Source organism: Mustela putorius, unplaced genomic scaffold (genome assembly GCF_011764305.1).
Source record: "Mustela putorius furo isolate JIRA1106 unplaced genomic scaffold, ASM1176430v1.1 tig00000198_pilon_pilon_pilon, whole genome shotgun sequence".
In the NCBI taxonomy this organism is placed as follows: domain Eukaryota; kingdom Metazoa; phylum Chordata; class Mammalia; order Carnivora; family Mustelidae; genus Mustela; species Mustela putorius.
Genome location: NW_025421311.1, coordinates 5,293,217 through 5,314,621, shown reverse-complemented (window position 1 = coordinate 5,314,621; position 21,405 = coordinate 5,293,217). Strand labels below are relative to the sequence as shown.

At 44.0% G+C, this 21,405-nt stretch overlaps 1 protein-coding gene across 1 annotated transcript in view; it reads right to left on the bottom strand.

Moving 5' to 3' along the window:
• Positions 1–19,704, bottom strand: part of CUL5 (cullin 5) — a 90,479-nt gene extending 70,775 nt beyond the window's left edge. The window contains exon 1 of the mRNA XM_004764409.3: positions 19,218–19,704. Within this exon, the coding sequence (XP_004764466.1) occupies positions 19,218–19,241 (24 nt within the window). The 5' untranslated portion in view covers positions 19,242–19,704. The remainder of the gene's footprint in view (positions 1–19,217) is intronic.
• Between the last annotated feature and the right edge of the window lie 1,701 nt (positions 19,705–21,405).

The following is a 21,405-nucleotide window of genomic DNA, read 5'->3' as shown; positions in this document are numbered from 1 at the left end:
CTCTGCCTACTTTGATCTCTCTGTCAAATAAATAAATAAAATCTGTTTAAAAAAAAAAAAAAGGCCCTCAATTCATTACATTACTAGAAGAGAGAGAGCGAGCGCCCATTCGTGTTCAGTTATTACCACTGTGGCCACATGACTTGCTTTCATCAATAAATTTCCACACAAGTCAGTCATTTCCTAACATTCAAAGAAAAACTTTCAAACACACATGTGGATGGAACTCATTATCATTTTTACTAGATGTAATTTTTTTTTTTAATGTAACGTTCTTAAAGATGCTGTTGACTTGTATCAGATAAGGTTCTAGACGGACTACCTGGAATCTACAAACTCCCTAAAATTATAACCCAGTAGAGGTCTCTGAATCATGTGGTCTAACAAGAACATACATCAGAATCACCTAGGGTGGCAGTTTCACATATAAGTTTCTAAAACTTAACTCAGACCTCTTGGATCAAATCTCTTTGAGTTCAGAATCAGCATATTCAGCAAACTCATGATAAAGCTACATAAAAATATCAGGTCTATGTCCAAAAACAGGTTAAGAACCACTGACTGCAGGGGCACCTAGGTGGCTCAGCGGGTTAAAGCCTCTGCCTTCGGCTCAGGTCATGATCCCAGGGTCCTGGGATCGAGCCCTACATCGGGCTCCCTGCTCAGTGGGGAGCCTGCTTCCCTTCCTCTCTCTCTGCCTGTCTCTCTGCCTACTTGCGATCTCTGCCTGTCAAATAAATAAAATCTTAAAAAAAAAAAAAAAAAAAGAACCACTGACTGACAAACTCTTGTGAAAGCAAAGAGAAACAAACACTTTGTTTTCTCTTAAACTTAAGAAAGGCACACGGTCCCATGCAGGGCTGTGTTTGAATGTATCTGGAGTCTTGCAAACCTGACCACCCGACGCTCTCCTGCAAACGGACCCTGAGAGCTTGTCTGGAGGTTCTAGCAGGGGAGTGTAGCCACTCATATGCCCTTGACCAGAGAACGGCCCTCCACTACTGGGGACAGTCATCCACTTCAACCAAGCGTGCAGCTTCGGGAGGGACACACATGGACTGGTGAGGGAAAGAGGGAACACCCGCCTAGTCAGCCAGATCAGCCACATCAACTCTGCTGATCAGTGAGGTGACAGATGTCACAGCCAGATCGTGCTCACATCCTATATCCTAGAACACTGATGATCCTAAGAGTTACTGTACTGTCTTGCCCCAGGTACCTACTCTAATGACAACATTCTTATTATAAGCACCTACGAGTGATATTCACTCAAAATTTTGTACTGGGATTAGCTGCACTTTTCCCATGAACAACTAGTTGGTTTTTTACCTTATAGACTTTAGTGAATCATGCAGGGAACTTTGCCCTTAAGTGTTGGCTATGGAGAAATTCAGAGTCAGATTTGTAATTCCATGGCATAAAAGTTGTGTACTAACCTTATGACTGACTTCACTTTTCCTACTGTTCCTTCTGAAGGAGGAGCATGCAAATAAACAAATTTGAAAGAACCAGAGAAAGTTTTCTTGACTATGACATGGAGAATCATTATATATCCCCTTAATTAGAGGATACTTTATAATGCCAACTAAGTCTATTTCTCTTAGCATTTTTGGCAATTCATAAAATTAAACATAGTATAAATCTTGCAATTAAAAAGTCTAAAAGATACAGAGGACTGGAATAAACAGGTGTTTTAGGAAAATTAAATACTGCTTAGACTCTGGAATCTATTAGCTCTTGCAAAATAACTGGAAACACATTTGATTCTTCTGTTTGATGGAACACACAAGACTAACATCAGAAACATTTTCCTCTAACACTGAATTAAAGGAGGAATTCAATAACTGAATGTTTTCTATTCATCTTTTATAATAAAAAAATGATGCTCAAGCAATTCTTTCAAGCAATTTCTCTGTTAAACTGAAGAGCCTATCATTACATCATTAAGTAAGCAGCAGCAGACCAAATCTCTACCTACAAAAGAGCAGGCATTAACAATATGTGAAGGAACCTCAAATTATGAACCTTGATTTATGAACGTTTCCACTGGATAACTGAAGGCCACCTCATCTCCTCTAATTTGCTACAAAGTCTCTTTTGCTTTTTCTCTTTATTACTCAGATTTATAGTAGGCTGAACTCACCAACTGCTGGTATATCTAGGATTATCTCACCCATTGGCTCTTTTTCACCAAGATTTCAATATCTGCCATACTCCTTTCCAACTCGTTCACTCCTTTCAGCCTAACTACTGCCCTCACAGGCTTTCTTCTTCTCAAATACACAAAGGGGCTCTGGGGAGGCCAGTGGGGAGCTGGCCACAACGGATATCTGGGGGTGGAGTATACTAGGCAGAGGGAGAATCCACGGGGAAGACCCCAAGGTAGAAACATGCTTGATGTATTCAAGGTAGAGCAGAGGAGATGTGAGAGGAGATGTGAGAGGAGAGGAAGTCACAGAAGCAAAAGAGGTCTGGATCTTGCAGGGTCCTGAAGACCATCATAAAGACTGTGGCTTTGGGGTGCCTGGGTGGCTGAGTGGGCTAAAGCCTCTGCCTTCAGCTCAGGTCATGATCCCAGGGTCCTGGGATCGAGCCCCGCATCGGGCTCTCTGCTCAGCGGGGAGCCTGCTTCCCTTCCTCTCTCTCTGCCTGCCTCTCTGCCTACTTGTGATCTCTATGAAATAAATAAATAAAATCTTCAAATAAATAAATACAGAGAAACAGACAGACTGTGGTTTCTATTATAAGTGAGATGAGGAACAATGAGAAGATTCTGAGCAAGCAGTGACATGACTGATTTACACTTAAAAACTTTCCTGATTGCAATGTTAGAAATACATCATAGGGGCGCCTGGGTGGCTCAGTGGGTTAAAGCCTCTGCCTTCGGCTCCGGTCATGATCCTAGCATCCTGGGATCGAGCCCTGCATCGGGCTCTCTGCTCAGTGGGGAGCCTGCTTCCTCCTCCCTCTCTCTCTCTCTCGCTCTCGCTCTGCCCGCCTCTCTGCCTACTTGTGATCTCTGTCGAATAAATTAAAAAAGAAAAAAAAAAAGAAATACATCATAAGAGGCAAGAGCTAAAGCTGAGTGTAAGTTGAGGAGGCAAGGTGAGACCGACAGTGACTTGGACCAGTACAGCAGCTACAGAAGTGGGCAGCAGTAGTTACATTTTCAGTTTGAAAGGTGGCACTATAGAGGACTTCCCAACAGTATGCACGTGGGATGAGAAAACAGAGTAAAGCAGGACTTCTGCCCGATGTATCAAGACCCACAAAATGAAGTCCACTCCAGGAGCCCAGCCCATGTCACAAATCCAAACCTAAGTCGGCCTGCGCTTTTGTGGGGAAAACCTCACTACCAAGGAACCCTAACAGCAATCACAATCCCCCAACTCGGCTTTAGCTATCTTATTTTACCCTTGAGAAGGGCGCCTACTTGCTTCGTAAAGAATCTCCAATGTCCTAACCAGTTAGGCCCTGTTTCTCTACTGCCTCTTCTAACAGCCCACGAAACTGCCCTTGCCCCACGTCCTTCAGGAAGGGTACTCTCTCCACCGGTGGTCGGGCACTGTACTCCCTCAACCCAGGGATCATCTTCCCTGCGGTCAAGGACATCAAACTCGTTACTGAATTGTCTGAGTTGTCATTGGACATGTCCAAGAAGTACGGTACTTGCCGTCAACTGGGATGGAAAACACTGCACACGGAACAGGCTCAGCAGGAAAGCCCTGGCATTTGGTTTCAGATGGGCTATGTCTGACACATCTACACAACGGCCCTTTGAAGACAATACAGTTTCATAAGCAAATCTACAATCCAAAGAAAGGTCTGGTCAGGAAATTAAAATGCAGAAGTCACTGGAGTACAGATGGGTTTTCAAACTTGTTACTGGACCAAGGCAGTGACCGTAAGAGAGAAGACGACCCAGGCCCATAGCCTGAGGCATCCAACAATAAGGGGTGGGAAGAAGCGTAAGAACCAAGAAAGGAGACAGAAGGAGCAACTACAGAGGTGGCACAAAAATCAAGGCTCTGGTATTCTGGAAACCACGGGAATAAAGTATCGAGAAACGGGGGAGATCAAGTGCAGCCCGTGCTCCTGAAAGATGATGTGGGAGGACTCCTGAAATAGCAGCCTGGAAGTCAGAGACTTCACATTACTCACAGAAAAACACTTCACAGAGCACTAAGGACAAAAGCCTGACTGGAGAGGAACTGAGAGCAAAAGAAAAGGAAAGTCGGAAAAGTACGGACAACTCTTGGCACTTTTGTTGTCCAAGACCGCAGAAATGGCAGGGGAGTTGATATGGGGAGAGGGAGTCAAAATTTTTTTTATGATGAGATAAATACAGTATGCTTTTATACTGATGGGCACATTCTAGGATATACTATTGAAGATGTGGAGAAACGGAGGGAAACTGCTGGAGAATTTGAATTTAAACTTAATTTGCCCTAGGTAGGCAAGGGAAAGGGCCTACAGTGCACAAGTGGAGGAAATGACCACGCGGAGAGAGGGGAAGGCGAAGTACACACACGCAGATGCTGGCGGGAAGGGAGATGATCCAAGTGCCACTTGGCAAACTTCATTTTTGCTTGCTTCAGTTTCTCAGTGATGTAGAAAAAAAGGAAAATGCCTTGGAAGATGCGGGAGGAGGTGCTAGAATTTTCAGAGAAAAGATATGAAACAGGTATCTAGGGAATCAGAATAAATGACTGTGGTCATGTGACTGGGCTCACTTACAGACTCCGGTCATGGATTTGAAGGGAAAATAGCACAGAAGTGTCTTTTTCACCTGAAACATTCACACGGCTACTGGCACTGAAAGGTGGAGAGAGGATTTAACCAGGGTTGTGGTTTTTCCCAAGTGAAATGAAAGGAGCAAGGGAGTTCAAGTGTCTTCAAGGGAGTGATTACAACGACTGAAAGGAGAATTCATGCCCAGAAGACTGAGAGAAAAGACATGCAGATGATGAGAGACAGAGACTTCTCCCAACCCTGATGGAGTAACAACAGCCAGGTTTCCCCCTCTCTGCTTCAACAACCAGAGCGCCATGGGGCAGCATGAGACAGTACTTCCCTAGAAAACCATCACAGGTAAGCCCTACAGATGCCCAACGGACTGCCTAGAGACAGTTTCCAAGCCTCAGCACAAGCAGGGGAATCCAAACAGCCTGGGCGTTTCACTTAGGAGCCAGAGTTTAGAGAGGACAAGGTGACAAAAATTTGTGGCACAGACAGAGATATACAAAGAAGTCCCCTTGAGCCCTTGACTTAATTCTGACTTGCACATGTGTCTAAGGAAACTATCAGAGACTGGGGAAAAGTCCATTAGAACAATCCGCAGGTCTCATAAAGGGCTGAAAACAGTTTGTGCTCCTACCAGCCAGGGCACAAGTGCTCTTTCACATTAGGGAGAGTCCTCAGAAAGGCAGTGCATCTACAGTGGACCCAAAGGACTCCTACTCTGAATGCTGTTCCAGAACCACTAGGAAAACGCAAAAGCAAGCCCAAGAAGATCAGGCTGATTCCAAGCACCTTAATTATGTCAAAGCCAAATCCAGAAATACTTAAAGGATATTTGAAAAACTCGGGCCCCAAAACATAAAACTCACAATGTCTAGCATCCAAACAAAAATTACCAACCAGGCAAAGAAGGAAAATACAACCCACCATCCAGAGAAAAACCCATCAATACACTGCCCCAGAAATGACATGAATGAGAGTTTTCAGTAAAGCATGACATTAAACCAATTGTTATAAAGGTCACAAGTTCAAGACAACAGAAGCACGCATGAACATTACAGAAACAAAAGAATTCTAAAAAGGATTATCAGGGAGCTATGAAACAACATCAAATGACCTAACTAACATATAACCAGAGTCTTGGGCAGAGGGGGTTGATATCCAAAGAAATAAAAGCCAAAATGTTCCCTAACTTGATAAAAATTATCAACTCTCAGATCTAAGACACTACACAATAAGGTGGTAGAATCAATTAATTACAGGCCTTAGTGGAGCTAGGATTACTGGGCTAAGAACATTAAAACAAGTTAGAAAGACAGCAGGGGTAATCAGAGTAGGATGCTTGCCACTGACATTGTAGAAAGGTAAAATTTTTAAAAACTTTTCATTATATTTTTATTGTTTTTTTAATCATTCCCTTACAATATTTTGTACTTATTTCTTTCATTGCAAATATATGCCACTTAGCTAATTTGGGGTTACAGTCAATAAATTTTTTTACATGTGATAACTGTGATACAAAAGAGGACTTCCTTTGCTTATCTCTGAATAGCTTCCTTTACATTTCGATGGATAGTCTGAATATCCAAAAACTGTTAATAGTTCAGCTATTTATAACTTCTATTATTTAAGTTCAGTATAATCTTCAGTGTAGTTCATTCCATCAACTTTGATCTTTCACTTTACAATATCTGACTACTAATTATGTGTCAGGTACTGCTTTAAATATTTACAAGTATTCATTTGATCTTTATAACTACACTCTGTGTTTGGTGATACTATTCTCACTTCATAGATGAAAACACCTGTACATTCTACCCTAAGATTAGGTTAAGTTATTTTCCTAAGATTATAGAAAGTAAGTGGCAGAGGTGGGCTTCAGATCCAAGCAGTTTAGTTTGGTTAGAGCCTCATTTTTTTTTTCTTTTTAATAAGGTCTTATTATGGGGCACCTGAGTGGCTCAGTGGGTTAAGGCCTCTGCCTTCAGCTCAGGTCATGATCCCAGGGTGCTGGGATCAAGCCCTGCATCGGGCTCTCTGCTCAGCGGGGAGCCTGCTTCCTCCTCTCTCTCTGCCTGCCTCTCTGCCTACTTGTGATCTCTCTGTCCAATAAATAAATAAAATCTTTTATATATATATAAAAAAAATAAGGTCTTATTATTTTTTAATGTAATCTCAACACCCAACACGGAGCTTGAACTCAAGACCCTGAGGATCAAGTTGCATGCTCTTCTGAAGGAGCCAGGCAGGTGCCCCTGGGGAGAGCCTTATTCTTAACTACTTCTCAGGTCTTTCCTAAATGAGTAACAGAGGGACTTGCAACCTATCGGCCGGAATCCAACCCCTGACTTAATTTCATTTTTTTTTTAAATTGCAGGGTAAAAAAAAAATGTATGATTATAAAAATTCAGTGGCAAGTATCGAAGGAGCAGGAGCACCACTACATGAAAGACGTATTTGTCATTAAACATGGTGCAGAAGAGAACACTTTTACAAAAAGCTAAACATCTTTTAATCAGTGAAATGAAAAATTTCAAACTATACTTCCCTTTAAAACCTTTATGTTTCGGGGCACCTGGGTGTCTCAGTGGGTTAAGCCTCTGCTTTCGGCTCGGGTCATGATCTCAAGGTCCTGGGATTGAGCCCCACATCAGGCTCTCTGCTCAGCAGGGAGCCTGCCTCCCTGCCCCTCCGCCTGCCTCTCTGCCCCTCTGCCTGCCTCTCTGCCTACTTGTGATCTCTGTCAAATAAATAAATAAAATCTTTTAAAAATGATAATTAAAAAAAAAAACCTTTAGGTTTCTTTTATAGAGGAAAAAAATTTTAAACAAATTCTGATAGTGCCTAATTTTTAGAAACCCCAACAACTAACTTTAAGGAAAAAGACAACCACAGAAGTAACAGCATTGGTGAAAGAGTCTGAACTTATTTGGGGGCTTTTTCATCATTCATTCGTTCCATTTATTCATTCAACAAATATCCTGAGTGACTACTGTAGTTGAGAATTATGCTAGCCACTGGGACTTACAAATGAAAAGTCTTCAAGGAACTCACATTTTAATACAGTATTTCTTGAATTGTGGTTAACAGACTCCTGGAAGGGTCCCAGGATATATTTTTGAGGCTCAAAAGTATAATAATAAATTCTTAATTTTGTTTTTGTTCTAAAAAATGAAATAAGATATTAACACAAGTAGAGTCTGGATCATTTGTATGACCTTATAACCAAACACTAATCATAAAGAAAAACTTTGATAAATTGTACAATATTAAAAATAATTTTGGGGGGCGCCTGGGTGGCTCAGTGGTTTAAGCCTCTGCCTTCAGCCCAGGTCATAATCTCAGGGTCCTGGGATCGAGCCCCACATCAGGCTCTCTGCTCAGCAGGGAGCCTGCTTCCCCCTCTCTCTCTGCCTGCCTCTCTGCCTACTTGTGATCCCTCTCTGTCAAATAAATAAATAAAATCTTTAAAAAATAATAATAATTTTTGTTCCTTAAAAGATACCATTAAGGAGGTGAAAAAGCTACTCGCAGAGTGGAAGAAGTTATTTCTAATACATATATCCAAGAAAGGCTCTTATCCAAAACATGTAGAGATTCCTAAAAATCAGTAAGAGAGGAAAAACAATCAAATCCAAACCCGTGCAACAACACTTGAATACACCCTCTACAAAGCCAATATCTAAATGGCCAACAATCATACGAAAAAGCACCCACTGTCATTAATCATCAGGGAAATACATACTAAAACCACAATGAAATATCACTATATACACCAAAAAAGCTAAAATAGAAAAGAATGACAATACCAAGTATTAGATAAAATTTAGAGAAACCAGAACGCTCATCCTTCTGGTAGGTGTAAACTGGTACAGCTATTTTAAGAAACTACATAGCATATCAATGAAGGTTAGATATACGTATAATATGTGACGCACCAATTTCACTTCTGGGTATACTCCCAAATGAGCTGCATACATACATCTATCAAGGACCTGTTCAAGAAAGTACATCATATCTCTATTCTCAATAGTAAAAAACTATTATCAGCCCAAATGTCCAACAACAGGATGAATAAACTGAAATATTCATAAGAGTGGCATACTCCACAGCAAAAAAATGTAACAAGCAGTAATAGAGAGGAACCTCACAGACATAATACTGAGCAAAAGTCCCAGGAGTACACACTCGTGCATGGACAGACAAAGAACATCTACAGTTATTACAAATCAGCATAGAGATTAGCCTGGGGCAGGGGCTCCAAACTAGAGACTAGGACAGGGCAAGAGACAGGGGGCTTTCGGGGGCATTGTTAATATTCTATTTCTACTGTGAAGTGTGTAAACCTGGCGATTCACAGACCCTTCCCCCTGAGGCTAATAATACATTATATGTTAATAAAAAATAAAGAATTTATTTAAAAAATATATTCTATTTCTAGATATGGGTGCTGGTTATACAGGCATGTTTCCTTTATTAAAAATGTATCCAGCTATACATTTATGATTTATAGGCATTTCTGTATACAGGTCATATTTCAGTAAATCTTGCTTGAAAAATTGTCACGTTAGTGTTGTTCATTTAAAAATTACTGAGTTTTTAGTGTTGTATTTAATTGGTAACTATCCTTTAATTGTTAAAGTATTCTGAGTTTAAGGAATTTATAGCTAGTGTCACATCTATACATATTAAAAATGTTGTAATGGCTTCCTCTCTTCCTTCCTTCCTGAATAACTCAGCCCAAAAGCCAGTGTCAATGTGATTTCTCACTGTCAGAGAAAGAAATCACATTATATGGAAAGGCAAAAGGATAGAAATGAGTCTTTTGAGGGGCGCCTGGGTGGCTCAGTCAGTTGGGCGTCTGCCTTCAGTTCAGGTCATGGTCTCAGGATCCTGGATCGAGCCCCACATCAGGCTCTCTGCTCAGCGGGGAGCCTGCTTCCCCTTCTCTCTTTCTGCCTGCCTCTCTGCCTGCTTGTGATCTCTCTCTGCCTGTGTCAAGTAAACAAATAAAAGCTTTAAAAAGAAAAAAAATAAGTCTTTTGGAATTGGGAGGACTGGGGTGAACTCACTGGTTTCGATAACACACAGAAATTACCACAGGGTGTGTGTGTCCTAGCTCAACCCAATGGGAGAGCCTGGGAGAAGCAACACCCCAACAGCAATTAGCATCCCTAGCATCCAGATCCTGATTTCTCAAGACTGTATTCCATGAAAAGGTTCCTTAGAGAAAATGTTAATTCCAAAGTTAGGGCAGAAATGAGACTGGAACACATTTTTGTGTCAGAAAGTAAGAAAGCATTTAATCTAAGCAAAATAAATGACAGTAACAGATTGTAACACATTAAATGAAATTCTTTGGACGGGGTGGGGGGAACACAGCCACTGGCTATTGGTATGATTACATTTAACTTCTAAATGATCATCTATAAATTCAACAGGAAAAACTAGCACACAGTCCAACAGGAAGCCACAACAGTCCATGTAAGCAACACTGGATGAAGCCCTACACGGAGGCAAGGTGCTACCGGTGAGATGTTCACGAAACGGTTTTATAAGGAAGGAATTATGACTTAGCCATTTACCAACTGTGTGACCGTGAGTAAGTTACTTAAACTCTCTGTGCTTCAGTTTCATCTAAGTAAGATGGATTTAACACAGTTATCCATGTGCAAGGGCTGTTACGGGATTTAATAAGACACGTAAAATGTTGAGAGACATGGATTGAATAATTAATAAGACAGGTAAAATGTTTGAGAGACATAGACTGAATAATTAAATATAATAAAGGTGCTGGCTATCTTTATTGCATTAGGGACTCCCACAGTAACTACTATTGCTTCTAATTCTCCTACAATAACAGAATTTGGTGGTAGTCAGATGTAGGAATGAGAGAAAGTTGAAAATGACTTGACAGAGTAGTATTAAGGCACTAATCTCTGAAATGACTTCTCAGTTGCTCCCTCACTGGTACTCCCCAGTATAATTCAAAATACAAAGGATACAAAATTCTAAAACATAGAGGTCCAAAACAGATTTTTTTAAAAAATCATATATAACCCATATTTTCTTCCTCATTATTTTTTTAAAATGGGAGTAGGGTACCCCTAAGCACGTGTTTGCTCTGCCTACTGCATAATGCAACACGGCTCTCAGATTTCTGATGTGAGTGACTGACAGAGCGCCGACCACAGAAGAAATGCCAGGGAAGGAATGCATTTGAGTTGAGTGATTTGGAAGGAGTGGTCAAGATCAGTTTGGGAGGTACTGCCCAAGAAAATCAAATGCTGAAGTTCTAACTCTTGGCCTCATTTCTTTCCCCCTGAGTTCACTGTTCCTCCTTATTTTAAATAAGATAAAAAAGTAAATCATTCTTTACTTTTGTCTCCCCCACAAGACTGAGGAAAAAAAATTAGTGTCAAGTTTCTCAAAAACAATTAGAGGAGAGAAAGGATGAAAACAGTAAGAAAAAAAAAGTTGGAAGAAAGAAAAATAGGTGAACAAAGGCTTAGCTCCCTTTCCTACTCTAATAGATATAAAGAAATCAGGAGGGGCACCTGGGTGGCTCAGTGGGTTAAGCCTCTGCCTTCAGCTCAGATCATGATCCCAGGACCCAGGGATCTAGCCCCGCATCAGGCTCTCTGCTCAGCAGGGAGCCTGCTTCCCCCACCCCACCGCCCCACCTCTCTGCCTACTTGTGATCTCTCTGTCAAATAAACAAATAAAAATAAAATCTTAAAAAAAAAATAAATCAGGATCTCCTAATATAACATGTTGGTTAACCAGAACCAATAAAATACACTTAGCTACATTGAAAAAGTAGCCCCTAACATAATGATCTAAAACAAACATGGTCAAATCCTACAATCTCTTACCCATATCCATGGTGATCGTCTCAAAGAAAAACAAGCATGCACTAGGAAGAAAGCAAATTACAGAATAAAAGTTTAATTTTTTGTAATGTGTTTGGGGCCGAGGGAGATGTTATAGGGCAGTAATGAAAAATGCCATATGGCTCTCTCTGGAATACGTTATTTAAAAAGATTCTGCACACTTCCTATTGAAATTCAAGAGTGGCTTTTCAAACAGTGAGTTCATCTGCAACAATTCCATTTTATTTAATCCCAAGAAAAAGGTTGTACATAATTCCTTGTGTGCACATATAAAATGTGATCTCTGTCAAATAAAATCTTTTTAAAAAATAGTAATGCTTAAACACAGGAGAGTAAACAGAAACAGAAAAGTCCACTAACTTGCAAAATCTACTTAGAATCATTTTTAAATTACTCACTTTACAACAAAATAACACAAATACTGACCTATTGGTTTGCCCTGAAATGTCCAGAAATCCCTACATAATACATGGGACAAAACACACGATATCAAACTGTAGAAGCAATCCTATGACAATTATAATGACATCAAATGTATTTGGGGGCACCTGGCTGGCTCAGTCAGTGGAGTGTGTGACTCCTGATTTTGGGGTTGCAAGTTCAAGCCCCACAATCGGTGTAGAGATTACTAAAAGAACCCCAAACAATCTTAAAAAGTTGCATTTGGAAGAAAACAGAGAATGCAGTTATTAATACCGTGCATGTTCTTGTAACACCCTCGTGATGACAAAGGTACAAGTTAAAGGACAAGCTCAGGCAAAACAAGAAATAATGACGTGGACACAGTTAGTAGCAATCACTTTGATCACCTGCACACTTTCAATCCCGAAACATTCTGACTATGACACAAGGTTATTTAAGATTTATATTTATTCCCTCGGTGAAGTTCCTATCCTACTGATTATGAATTATATCTAATTACTTTACAAAAGGAATCCAATTTGTGTATTTCAGGTCTTCCGTGTAAATCACAAGCCTATTTGAATGTGTGGGTTCCTGCACGGTCTATGAGCCACTAGTACTCCCAGTTATGTGATTTTAAAACCACATCTGCGGACACCTGGGTGGCTCAGTGGGTTAAGCCGCTGTCTTTTGCTCAGGTCATGATCCCAGGGTCCTGGGATCGAGCCCCAAATCAGGCTCTCTGCTCAGCAGGGAGCCTGCTTCCTCCTCTCTCTCTGCCTGCCTCTCTGCCTGCCTGTCATCTCTCTCTGTCAAATAAATAAAAAAAATCTTTAAAAAAATAAAAAAAATAAAACCACACCTGCAATCCCCATTAACCAAAAGAACCACAAAACTCCAGTATATATCTGAATCCTGGCAATTCTCACTATATTCCAGCCACACCACCCTTTTAAACGTGTTCCTCAAACTAGCCAAGCTCACCACAGCACCTCAAGACCTTTGCCTAGAATAGAATGCAGGTCATTCAGGTCTAGCGTCAATGTCACCTCCCTGAGGCCTTCCTAAAACAGCCTAAGAAAACTGCCTTTCGCCCATTCCTCTCTGCAGATCTGAAGCCAAAGGCTTAAGCACATAGATTTAACCTGACTTTGAGATTGAAATTTTTAATTTAGACCAACAGGACTTTTTTAAAAAACCAGAAAGCTAGGAGATGGGGCTGAAATGTCATCAAGTAGCAGGGAAGGAAAATTCAACAGAACAGAGTTGAAAGCAGTATTTTGGGAAAAAAGATAAAACTATTTTGTTGTAAATACATAAAATATGCCCCCATTTTCTGAGCACTCCTGATTATACTGTTTCCATCACAGCTCTTGTTTCTACAAAAACTACCCAACGTGTCACTTCTTTGGTGACAGCACTCACACGTTTGAAAAGGAGCTCCACAGACTAGGGACCTCGTCGGTCATATTCACTGCTGTGTTACACTTAGAATAGTATCCTGCACAGAGTAAATGCCTACATATTTGTAAGATGAACAAACCCATTACAAAGATCAAATACGCCAGACAGTACCTGTACTACATGTATCACGACCAAGGTTTAAACCCAAGCTGTCACCTGTTTACTCGCATACAGTCCATCAGGCGGGTGCCAATTCACTCCACACCTACTATACCAAGGCACGAGTCACATGGCTTTCTGTGACACGACTGGGTCCTCCAGGAGGCCTACCAAAACAGCCGGTAAGAAACATCTGTCTTTGTTTCTCTTCTCTGTCCCCTGGATGGTTATCTAGTGTACTCTCCATACCCTCCTGCAGTCTAAAATTGCCCTTTTCTAATCCACTGATAAACGACCAATATCTCAAAGTTTATCCTAAACTGTCTCTTCCTGTCAGTAACATCAATACATATCGCCTCCAGATTGAGGTACTTGCTCATCTATTTTCCCAGAACAGGAACAACGCTCACATTGACGTTTATCACAGACTTAGAGTAACTCAGTCTACCAACATGCAGAAGCCTGAGTTCCTTTCTCCCTAGGCCGTGTCCAATGTAACCACATCTCAAGGACGGGACACTGGAGGGAGGGCAGGCGGCCCTAAGAATCATGTGCCTCTCACACACCCATCTGGAAAGCAATTCCCCTCAACTCAGTGAAAACTGACAAGGTGGGCTGTAAATAAGGCTCTCACTGGTGTTCAAATAGAGATTAAAAAGAATCACGCAGTTGTGTACCTTAAATGTTCACGGACAACACCCACAACTTGGTGATCACCTGCACAGTTCCTTGCCGAGCACTTTCCTGACTCAAAAGGCCTTTATGCCAGCCGTTCCTGTTCCCTCCACCTGGGAGTCTTCTCCAAAATATGTACATGCCCCGTGTCCTCGCTTCATTCAATGTCAACATTCATCCAACGTCACCTCCTCAAGAGGCCGTCCCCGAACAGTCCATCAAATATAACATCAATTCCTCTCTACCCTTTCCCTGATTGTTTTTCTTCACAACATATCTGACCCAGTTATTTGCTTATATGTTTTTTGCCTCTCTCCCCCACAAAAAATATACATAAGGGCAGGAATTTGCCTAAATCACCAGGTGGGATTAGAAAATGCTGAATACTCACTGGATGAATTGATTTTCCAGAGACTTACTGACCCCCTGTTAAGGTTTCAATGAACATGGTGTCCTCGGTACAAGTGCCCCTCATCCATGACCACCCCACGAGTCGGATCCTGAATACACTTAAAGGCAATGCTGGGGGGCCTGTGTGGCTCAGTCCTTAAGCGCCTGCCTTCAGCTCAGGTCATAACCCAGGGTCCTGGAATCAAGCCCCACATCAGGTTCCCTGCTCAGTGGGAAGCCTGCTTCTTCCTCCCCACTCCCCCTGCTTGTGTTCCCTCTCTCGTTGACTCTCTAACATATAATATATAAGGCATAAAACAAGTGCTAAAAGGAAGTGACGCCCTGCTCTGGCTGTGCACAGCAGGCAACAATTTCAAAAGACAGCACTAAGAAGAAAGGGGAATCTGGGCCGATCCTATTAGTGACTAAATAGATTTTAATAGGCCAATATGAAGATAGTGATATCCTAGTGATCCAACAAGGATCCAGCCAGGTAGAGGTAGGGGTGTGTGAGAGAGAGAAAGAGGGAGAGGCGGACGGAGAGGAAGGAGAGCAGGAGGGGGCCGGGGAAGCAGGGAGATATTAGGGAGAAGACCCAACTGGAAAGATATCAAAGAATTTGAACCATCAAAGGTATTTGAGCAGGAAACTGATATGGTCAGAACTGTGTTTTGGTCCAGAGCTCAGATCAGAGTTAAGAGATAAAAATAGTGAAATCATGGGAGTTAGGACTGCCCCAGAAACAGAAGTACAAAGATAGAATAGGGCTGAAGATTAACTCCTGAGAAATAATCACACTGGGGAGGGCAGGAGGGAGGTCAGTGAAAAACACCAATGATCTGAGAGAGAGGATACTATGGAGAGAATCTCTTAAAAATCAAAAGGGAGGGGCGCCTGGGTGGCTCAGTGGGTTAAAGCCCCTGCCTTCGGCTCAGGTCATGATCCGAGGATCCTGGGATCGAGCTCTCTGCTTGGGAGGGAGCCTGCCTCCCCCTCTCTCTGTGCCTGCCTCTCTGCCTACTTGTGATTTCTGTCTGTCAAATAAATAAATAAAAATCTTTAAAAAAAAAATCAAAAGGGAAGCAGAGCTAGTGATCAACAATATCGAAAAAAAATCTCATTTTGCAATCAGGCAGCATCGCTGTAAGTAGTGGAGGTAAGGGAAGAGGAGTCACGGTAAGTTAAGCAAGAAGGTGAAGAACTATAAAGGAAGCATGTGGGGGCTGCCTTTCAAACAACCAGGGACATGAATGGCAAGAGGAAAAAGAGCCCAAGTTTTATGAGAGGAGATACGCGAACTTTTTCCCTCCACCGAAGCCAGAACGAGGGGACTTAAAAAAAGTAACAGGGAATGTGCTGCCAGGTCCTGGAGGGGAGAGGAAGGCTGAAGAACGAGCCATGAAGAACACAGCAGGTGCCTCAAAAAAGAGAATCCAGGGGAAACTGGGAAAGTGTGTGGCACTGACCACAGGAGTTGAGAGCCCTCCACAAGACTACATAACAGGCCAAGAACTAAACGAGGGCTGAGACCCGGCAAAGTAAGATTTAAACAACTGCCATTTGGGATAGGATACTCAACTAGAAATGAAGAAAATAAACGGAGGGCCTAGATACTGCCAAAGCAAAAGAACCAGAATTCCATGTTAAAAACAAACAAACAAACAAATAAACTTAAAGTAGTAATACAGAAAGGTTTGGGGAGATATAACCCCCCAAGCAACTGGTAACTGTGTACGACAAAATATACAACACACATTTTTGCGTATTAGATTTCCAAAATCCAGCCACAGTCCACCTGCCTTAAATACACAATCCCTCTATCAAATTCCAATATTAAAAACATAGGTCGTTTTTTATGGCTTTGCCCTCTCACTTGTAAGTTTCCTATCAAAGTTCTGAATCTTGTAATCTTTCGTAACATATCAGCTTTCCCTCCAAACTGTCATCCACAAACTCAATAAACTTAACTCCACCCAAGTTACTGGCAAATTGGAAGAAAGCTTATTTTTTCAGCAGGACACTGCAGGCCTCCCTTCCGGGTGGATGATTTATCACTTATCCTTCCTCATGTACAACTGTTTAATGAATCCAATTCTAACTGTATTCTCATCTAGCCCACGTTTCTCCATTTTGACCACAAGACACGATAATTCTGTCAAATAAACTCTGATGAAACCTACTTGCACAATGTCTAAGGCATTTTTCTTATAAACCTATTAGTCCTGTCAAGAGAGCAAATGAGGCTAATCTGGCCACACCCCACTCACCTCGATCTTTATTCAAGGTACCCCGGATTTGAATTCAGACGACCCATGTTATGGGTCTACCCTGGCAGTCTCACTACATTTCTCCAAGAAAACAAACTTTCCCCTTCTTAATTAGCTACTTCTTTCAGTATGAACATGAGATAACCCCCCTCCCTACTTCCAATATGGAAAGAAAAGAAGAAAAAAAAAAAGATTTTTCTGGCCAACTTCAACACATAAACTTTTGGTGATGCAGATAGAAGAATCAAGTGTCTATTTATAACATCCATTATATGATGTTAGTTGTGTGTATTTAAAATCACCTATTATGGGGGTGCCTGGGTGGCTCAGTTGTTAAGTGTCTGCCCCACGTTGGGAGCAAGGAGCTGTTTCTCCCTCTCCCACTCCCCCTGCGTGTGTTCCCTCTCTCGTATCTCTCTCTGTCCAATGAATAAATTAAAAAATAAAATAAAATCACATATTATGTAAAATAACATTCAGAAATTCTTTCTCCCCCTCTTTACAACACTTCATAAAACAATTTCACTGAAAATTTTCCAGTGTATCTTTGGCATCTGTCTTCATGTTCACTAGAGTAAATAACTCATTTACCTATTTTTTCAAAGCATTATCACCTTTGTTTAATTTATAAAAGTTGTCTGAGTTACAGAACTTTCTGAATGCTTGTGAACTTTTTAACCTAAGTCCCAAATACTCATTTTCTATACACTCAAGCAGTTTTCTCATTCTCTAGGTGTCTGTTGTCTATGCAGATTCACAATCTCCATACAGTACGCACACTATTATTGCACTGAAGTAGCCTAAAACGTGCAGCTTCTCCAAACAATCTTTTGTAAGTCACAGGGAGCAGAAAAAAGTGATTTGCTCTTTTCTGAAAGAATTCTTAGGGGAATAAGACCTTGCTTTACATCCAAGTAATCAAGTCAAAAACAGAATCACAAACCAGATTATTTCTTAAACACACTTCGATGAGTAACATTAGCTACTGCTCATGTAAACATGTGGGAAGCACGAACAGGAGTCTTCAGAAGGTAAACAAGTTTTCTTTCTGGTCTATTAGAACTTTGCAATCCTGTTCTAAAAGAAGAGTAGGATGGCTTACTCCATCCCCATGAATTCATTTTCTCCCAGAAACAGCCGCACTAGTAACTCTGGCTGCGTACGTGTATCCTGTACTAATTCAGTGCCAGTTTAAGTATTTTACATACACTGACACGACCTTAACAATGCTCCTACGAGATAGATGCTATTGATAACGCCACATTATTGATAAGGAAAGCAGGGCACGGGAGTTGAGAAACTTGCCCAAAGTCACACAGCCTCTAAGTGGCAGACTGAGTTTCCTTCCAGGTCCCTCCCCCCTTTTAAAAGAATATATATTACCTCTTCGATTAGTAAAGTTTGGTCCACATTTCCTAAGACAGTCCCACCCGTTAGGCAGCTGTTAGCGGTGATGTAAAGAAGACCTACGCGAGGTTCCGGTACATTGCACGGTACTGTCCGTTCTGTTTATCATCCATGTGCCCTGTGTTCCTCCTCCTCCTCCCAACTTTCCGAGGGCAGGGGCTGCTGCCTCCGTCTCCCCCGCCATCCCACAGAACCAAAACTAACTCTAACCCTCGTCTTGGATCCCGTCGCTCTGCGGAGCTCGGGAAGAAACGCCGGGAGCGCTGCCCCGGAGCTGCGGGGCAGTTTCCCAAGGAAAAAAACAGGAGAAATGGGAACTCGGGAGCGCGAGGACAGGAGCGAAGGTGCAGCGCGCAGAAGCGGGAGGGCGCGAGCGGGGTGGAAGGCACCGCTCGCCGCCTGACCCGGAATTTCGTGCACACAGGACGGGGCCGAGGGAGCCGAGGCAAAGAAGGCGGGGGTCAGGCGGGCCGCGGAGCCCGACTGGGCAGCATCTTCTCGGATTTCCCGTTGCTGCGTCTTGGACTCCGGCCGCTACCGAGACCCGGAGACTGCCGCGGCCCCGGCGGGTCGGCGCCCCGCAGCCCCACGCTCCAGCCGCCCCGGGCCACGGAGGCTCCCCCGCCAGCCGCGCTCGCCGCCTGCGCTCGGCCGGGCCCTGCACACCCCGCGCCGGCCGGCGGGACGGACAGCCGGAGCCTCCCGACCCCAAGGCCACAGACCCGCGTTCCGGTGCTCGGCGGCCGCCTCCCCGGCCTCCCCCGCGGCGGACAACCCCCGAGCACTCCCACACCCGGCCGCCGAGCCCGAGCCGGGCCTCTCCCGAAACGCCAGAGCCGGCGGGCGCGAAGCCCGAGCCGCGCCGGATCGAGGGTCTTACCTTTAACAGATTAGACGTCGCCATGTTCCTGCAACTTCGCCTCTCGCGAGACGGCGCGAGATTTCGCGGCGCTCCGGGCCAGGCCACAGGCGGAGGCCCGGCTTCCCAGCAGGGCCGAGCGGCCCGCCGGCCCGCACCGGGGGTGTGCTGGGCGCCGCGGAGACGTGCTCAAGGCGCTGACCTCGTCCCGAGCACCTGGAGCTTCCGCGCTCTTCCCCCCTACATGGTCACCGGAGCTTCCCCACACCGAAGAGCTCATGCACACGCTCGGGGAGTCGGCAGTGGCGGACGGGGAGGAGGCAGCGGGAGCCGACCTGAATTGGAAGAGGAAGCATGGACTCCGCGAGCCTCCCCACTCTTTCGGATTAGCCTTTGTGGTTGCACCCGCGGCGGCCACCGGCAACGAATTTAGCTCGGCTTAGGCCGGGCAGCTCAGGTTCCGTGGCCGCGTCACGTGACGCGGCGGGCGGGGGCGCGCTCGGGAGCGAGCGTGGGAGCCGGGACGCCTCGGTGGGTCGGGAGGCGGCGGAGAGGGCGGAAGCACGCCCTCTGCTGGCGGGATCGGATATTTTCCCTGGTCCCCCACGCCCCCGCCCCCACTCCCACCCTCACCCCAAATCCGGGGACCCGGTGTGCAGGGAGCGCCGGGATCCCGAGGGAGACGCTTGCGCCAGGTCGGCTGGCGTCCGGCTGCTCAGTCAGTAAGAAATGGCATATCGAAGGCGTCCAATAAATGTTTGTTGAATGACTGCATGAATCAGTGGAGGCGCAAAAGTGCTAACTATTAGTATTTCCAGCCCAGACTGCCTAGCGCTTAAGTAATCCATGCAAGGTTGTCCAGGCAATGAATATTAATCTTGGCTTTCCTGAAGGCACATGATCCTAGAAGGTACTCACCGTAAACCCTCAAGCTTTAGCTCTTCAGACCACTAACCACTGGCGGGGGGCGGGGGGCACGCGGGGAGTGTATAACTCACAATAGAACCTACAGTGTACCTGGTACTGTATGACGCGTGTGTAAAACAGTATTCATTCCTACATGCATAGTATTTTTTTAAAAGATTTTATTTGAGAAAGAGAAAGCATGGGGGGTGTCAGATGGGGAGGGAGAAGCGGACTTCCTGCTGAGCAGGGATTCCCAAGTGGGACTCCATCCCAGAACCCTGGGATCATGAGCTGAGCCGAAGGCAGACGCTTAACACTCTGAGCCACCCAGGCGCCCTACATTCATGATATTTTAGGGGAAAAAATAATAAAACCTCTGGAGGAAAATGCAGCCAGGAAGTGGCATGAAGTTTGCAACTTTGCACAGAGTGTCCCCAGCAGGCCTCACTGAGAAGATGTCATGTGAGGAAAGGAGCAAAGCCGAGGCCTGTGGAGGAGCCTTCCAGCGGGGGTGGGGGGGTGTGTGTGTGGCAGGTTGTCCAGAGTGTGGGAAGAGCAGGGAGAAGGTTGGTGTGTTGCCAGCAGAGAACTCACTAAGATCATTCATTCAGGGCCTTGGGGACCACTGTAATTAAGGACGGGGTGTCATTCTGGGGGAGATGGGCAATCACTGTCGGCTTCTGAGCAGAGGCCTGGCGTGATCAAACTCCCGTCTTCACGTGCTCCCTCTCCTATGTAAATAGTAAACTGAAGCAGAAGGGTAAGGAGCTTCCCTAATACCTCCTTAAATTGATGCCACAGCCATGCAACCAAGGCGTCCCTGCTTTACAAATGATTTATTAGAGTGATCTAGGCATGGTTAAACGGTGGCTGTGTGGTAGACGGAGGACTCAGCCACTGTGCCCAGGGGTCCTGGCAGGGTGTTCGCAGAGGGCTGACTCCCAGTTAGCGGAGGTTATCTGGCTCGTAGAGTCACCTGGCCAGTGTCACTCAAATGGGAGGGAGAAAAGGCCTCGTCCAGGGCAAACTTGATGTAATTACAGTTCCGTTTTCCAGGGAAACTGGGTTTTCTCATCAAGTCCAGGCCAACCGCACTGCCTGATTGAAGGTGTAAATTGATTACATTACGCTCAACCCAATGTAGCTTAAAAAAAGGTAAAATGACAAACTGATAAAGTAATTGCATTAATTAATGGCGGACACTGCTTAAGAATCCAATTAAGCATCTCATACTTGTTTGAGTGCCTATGATGTACGAGGCGCCAGAGATGTAGGGTTAAATGAGGCAGAGAAGACCCTGGTC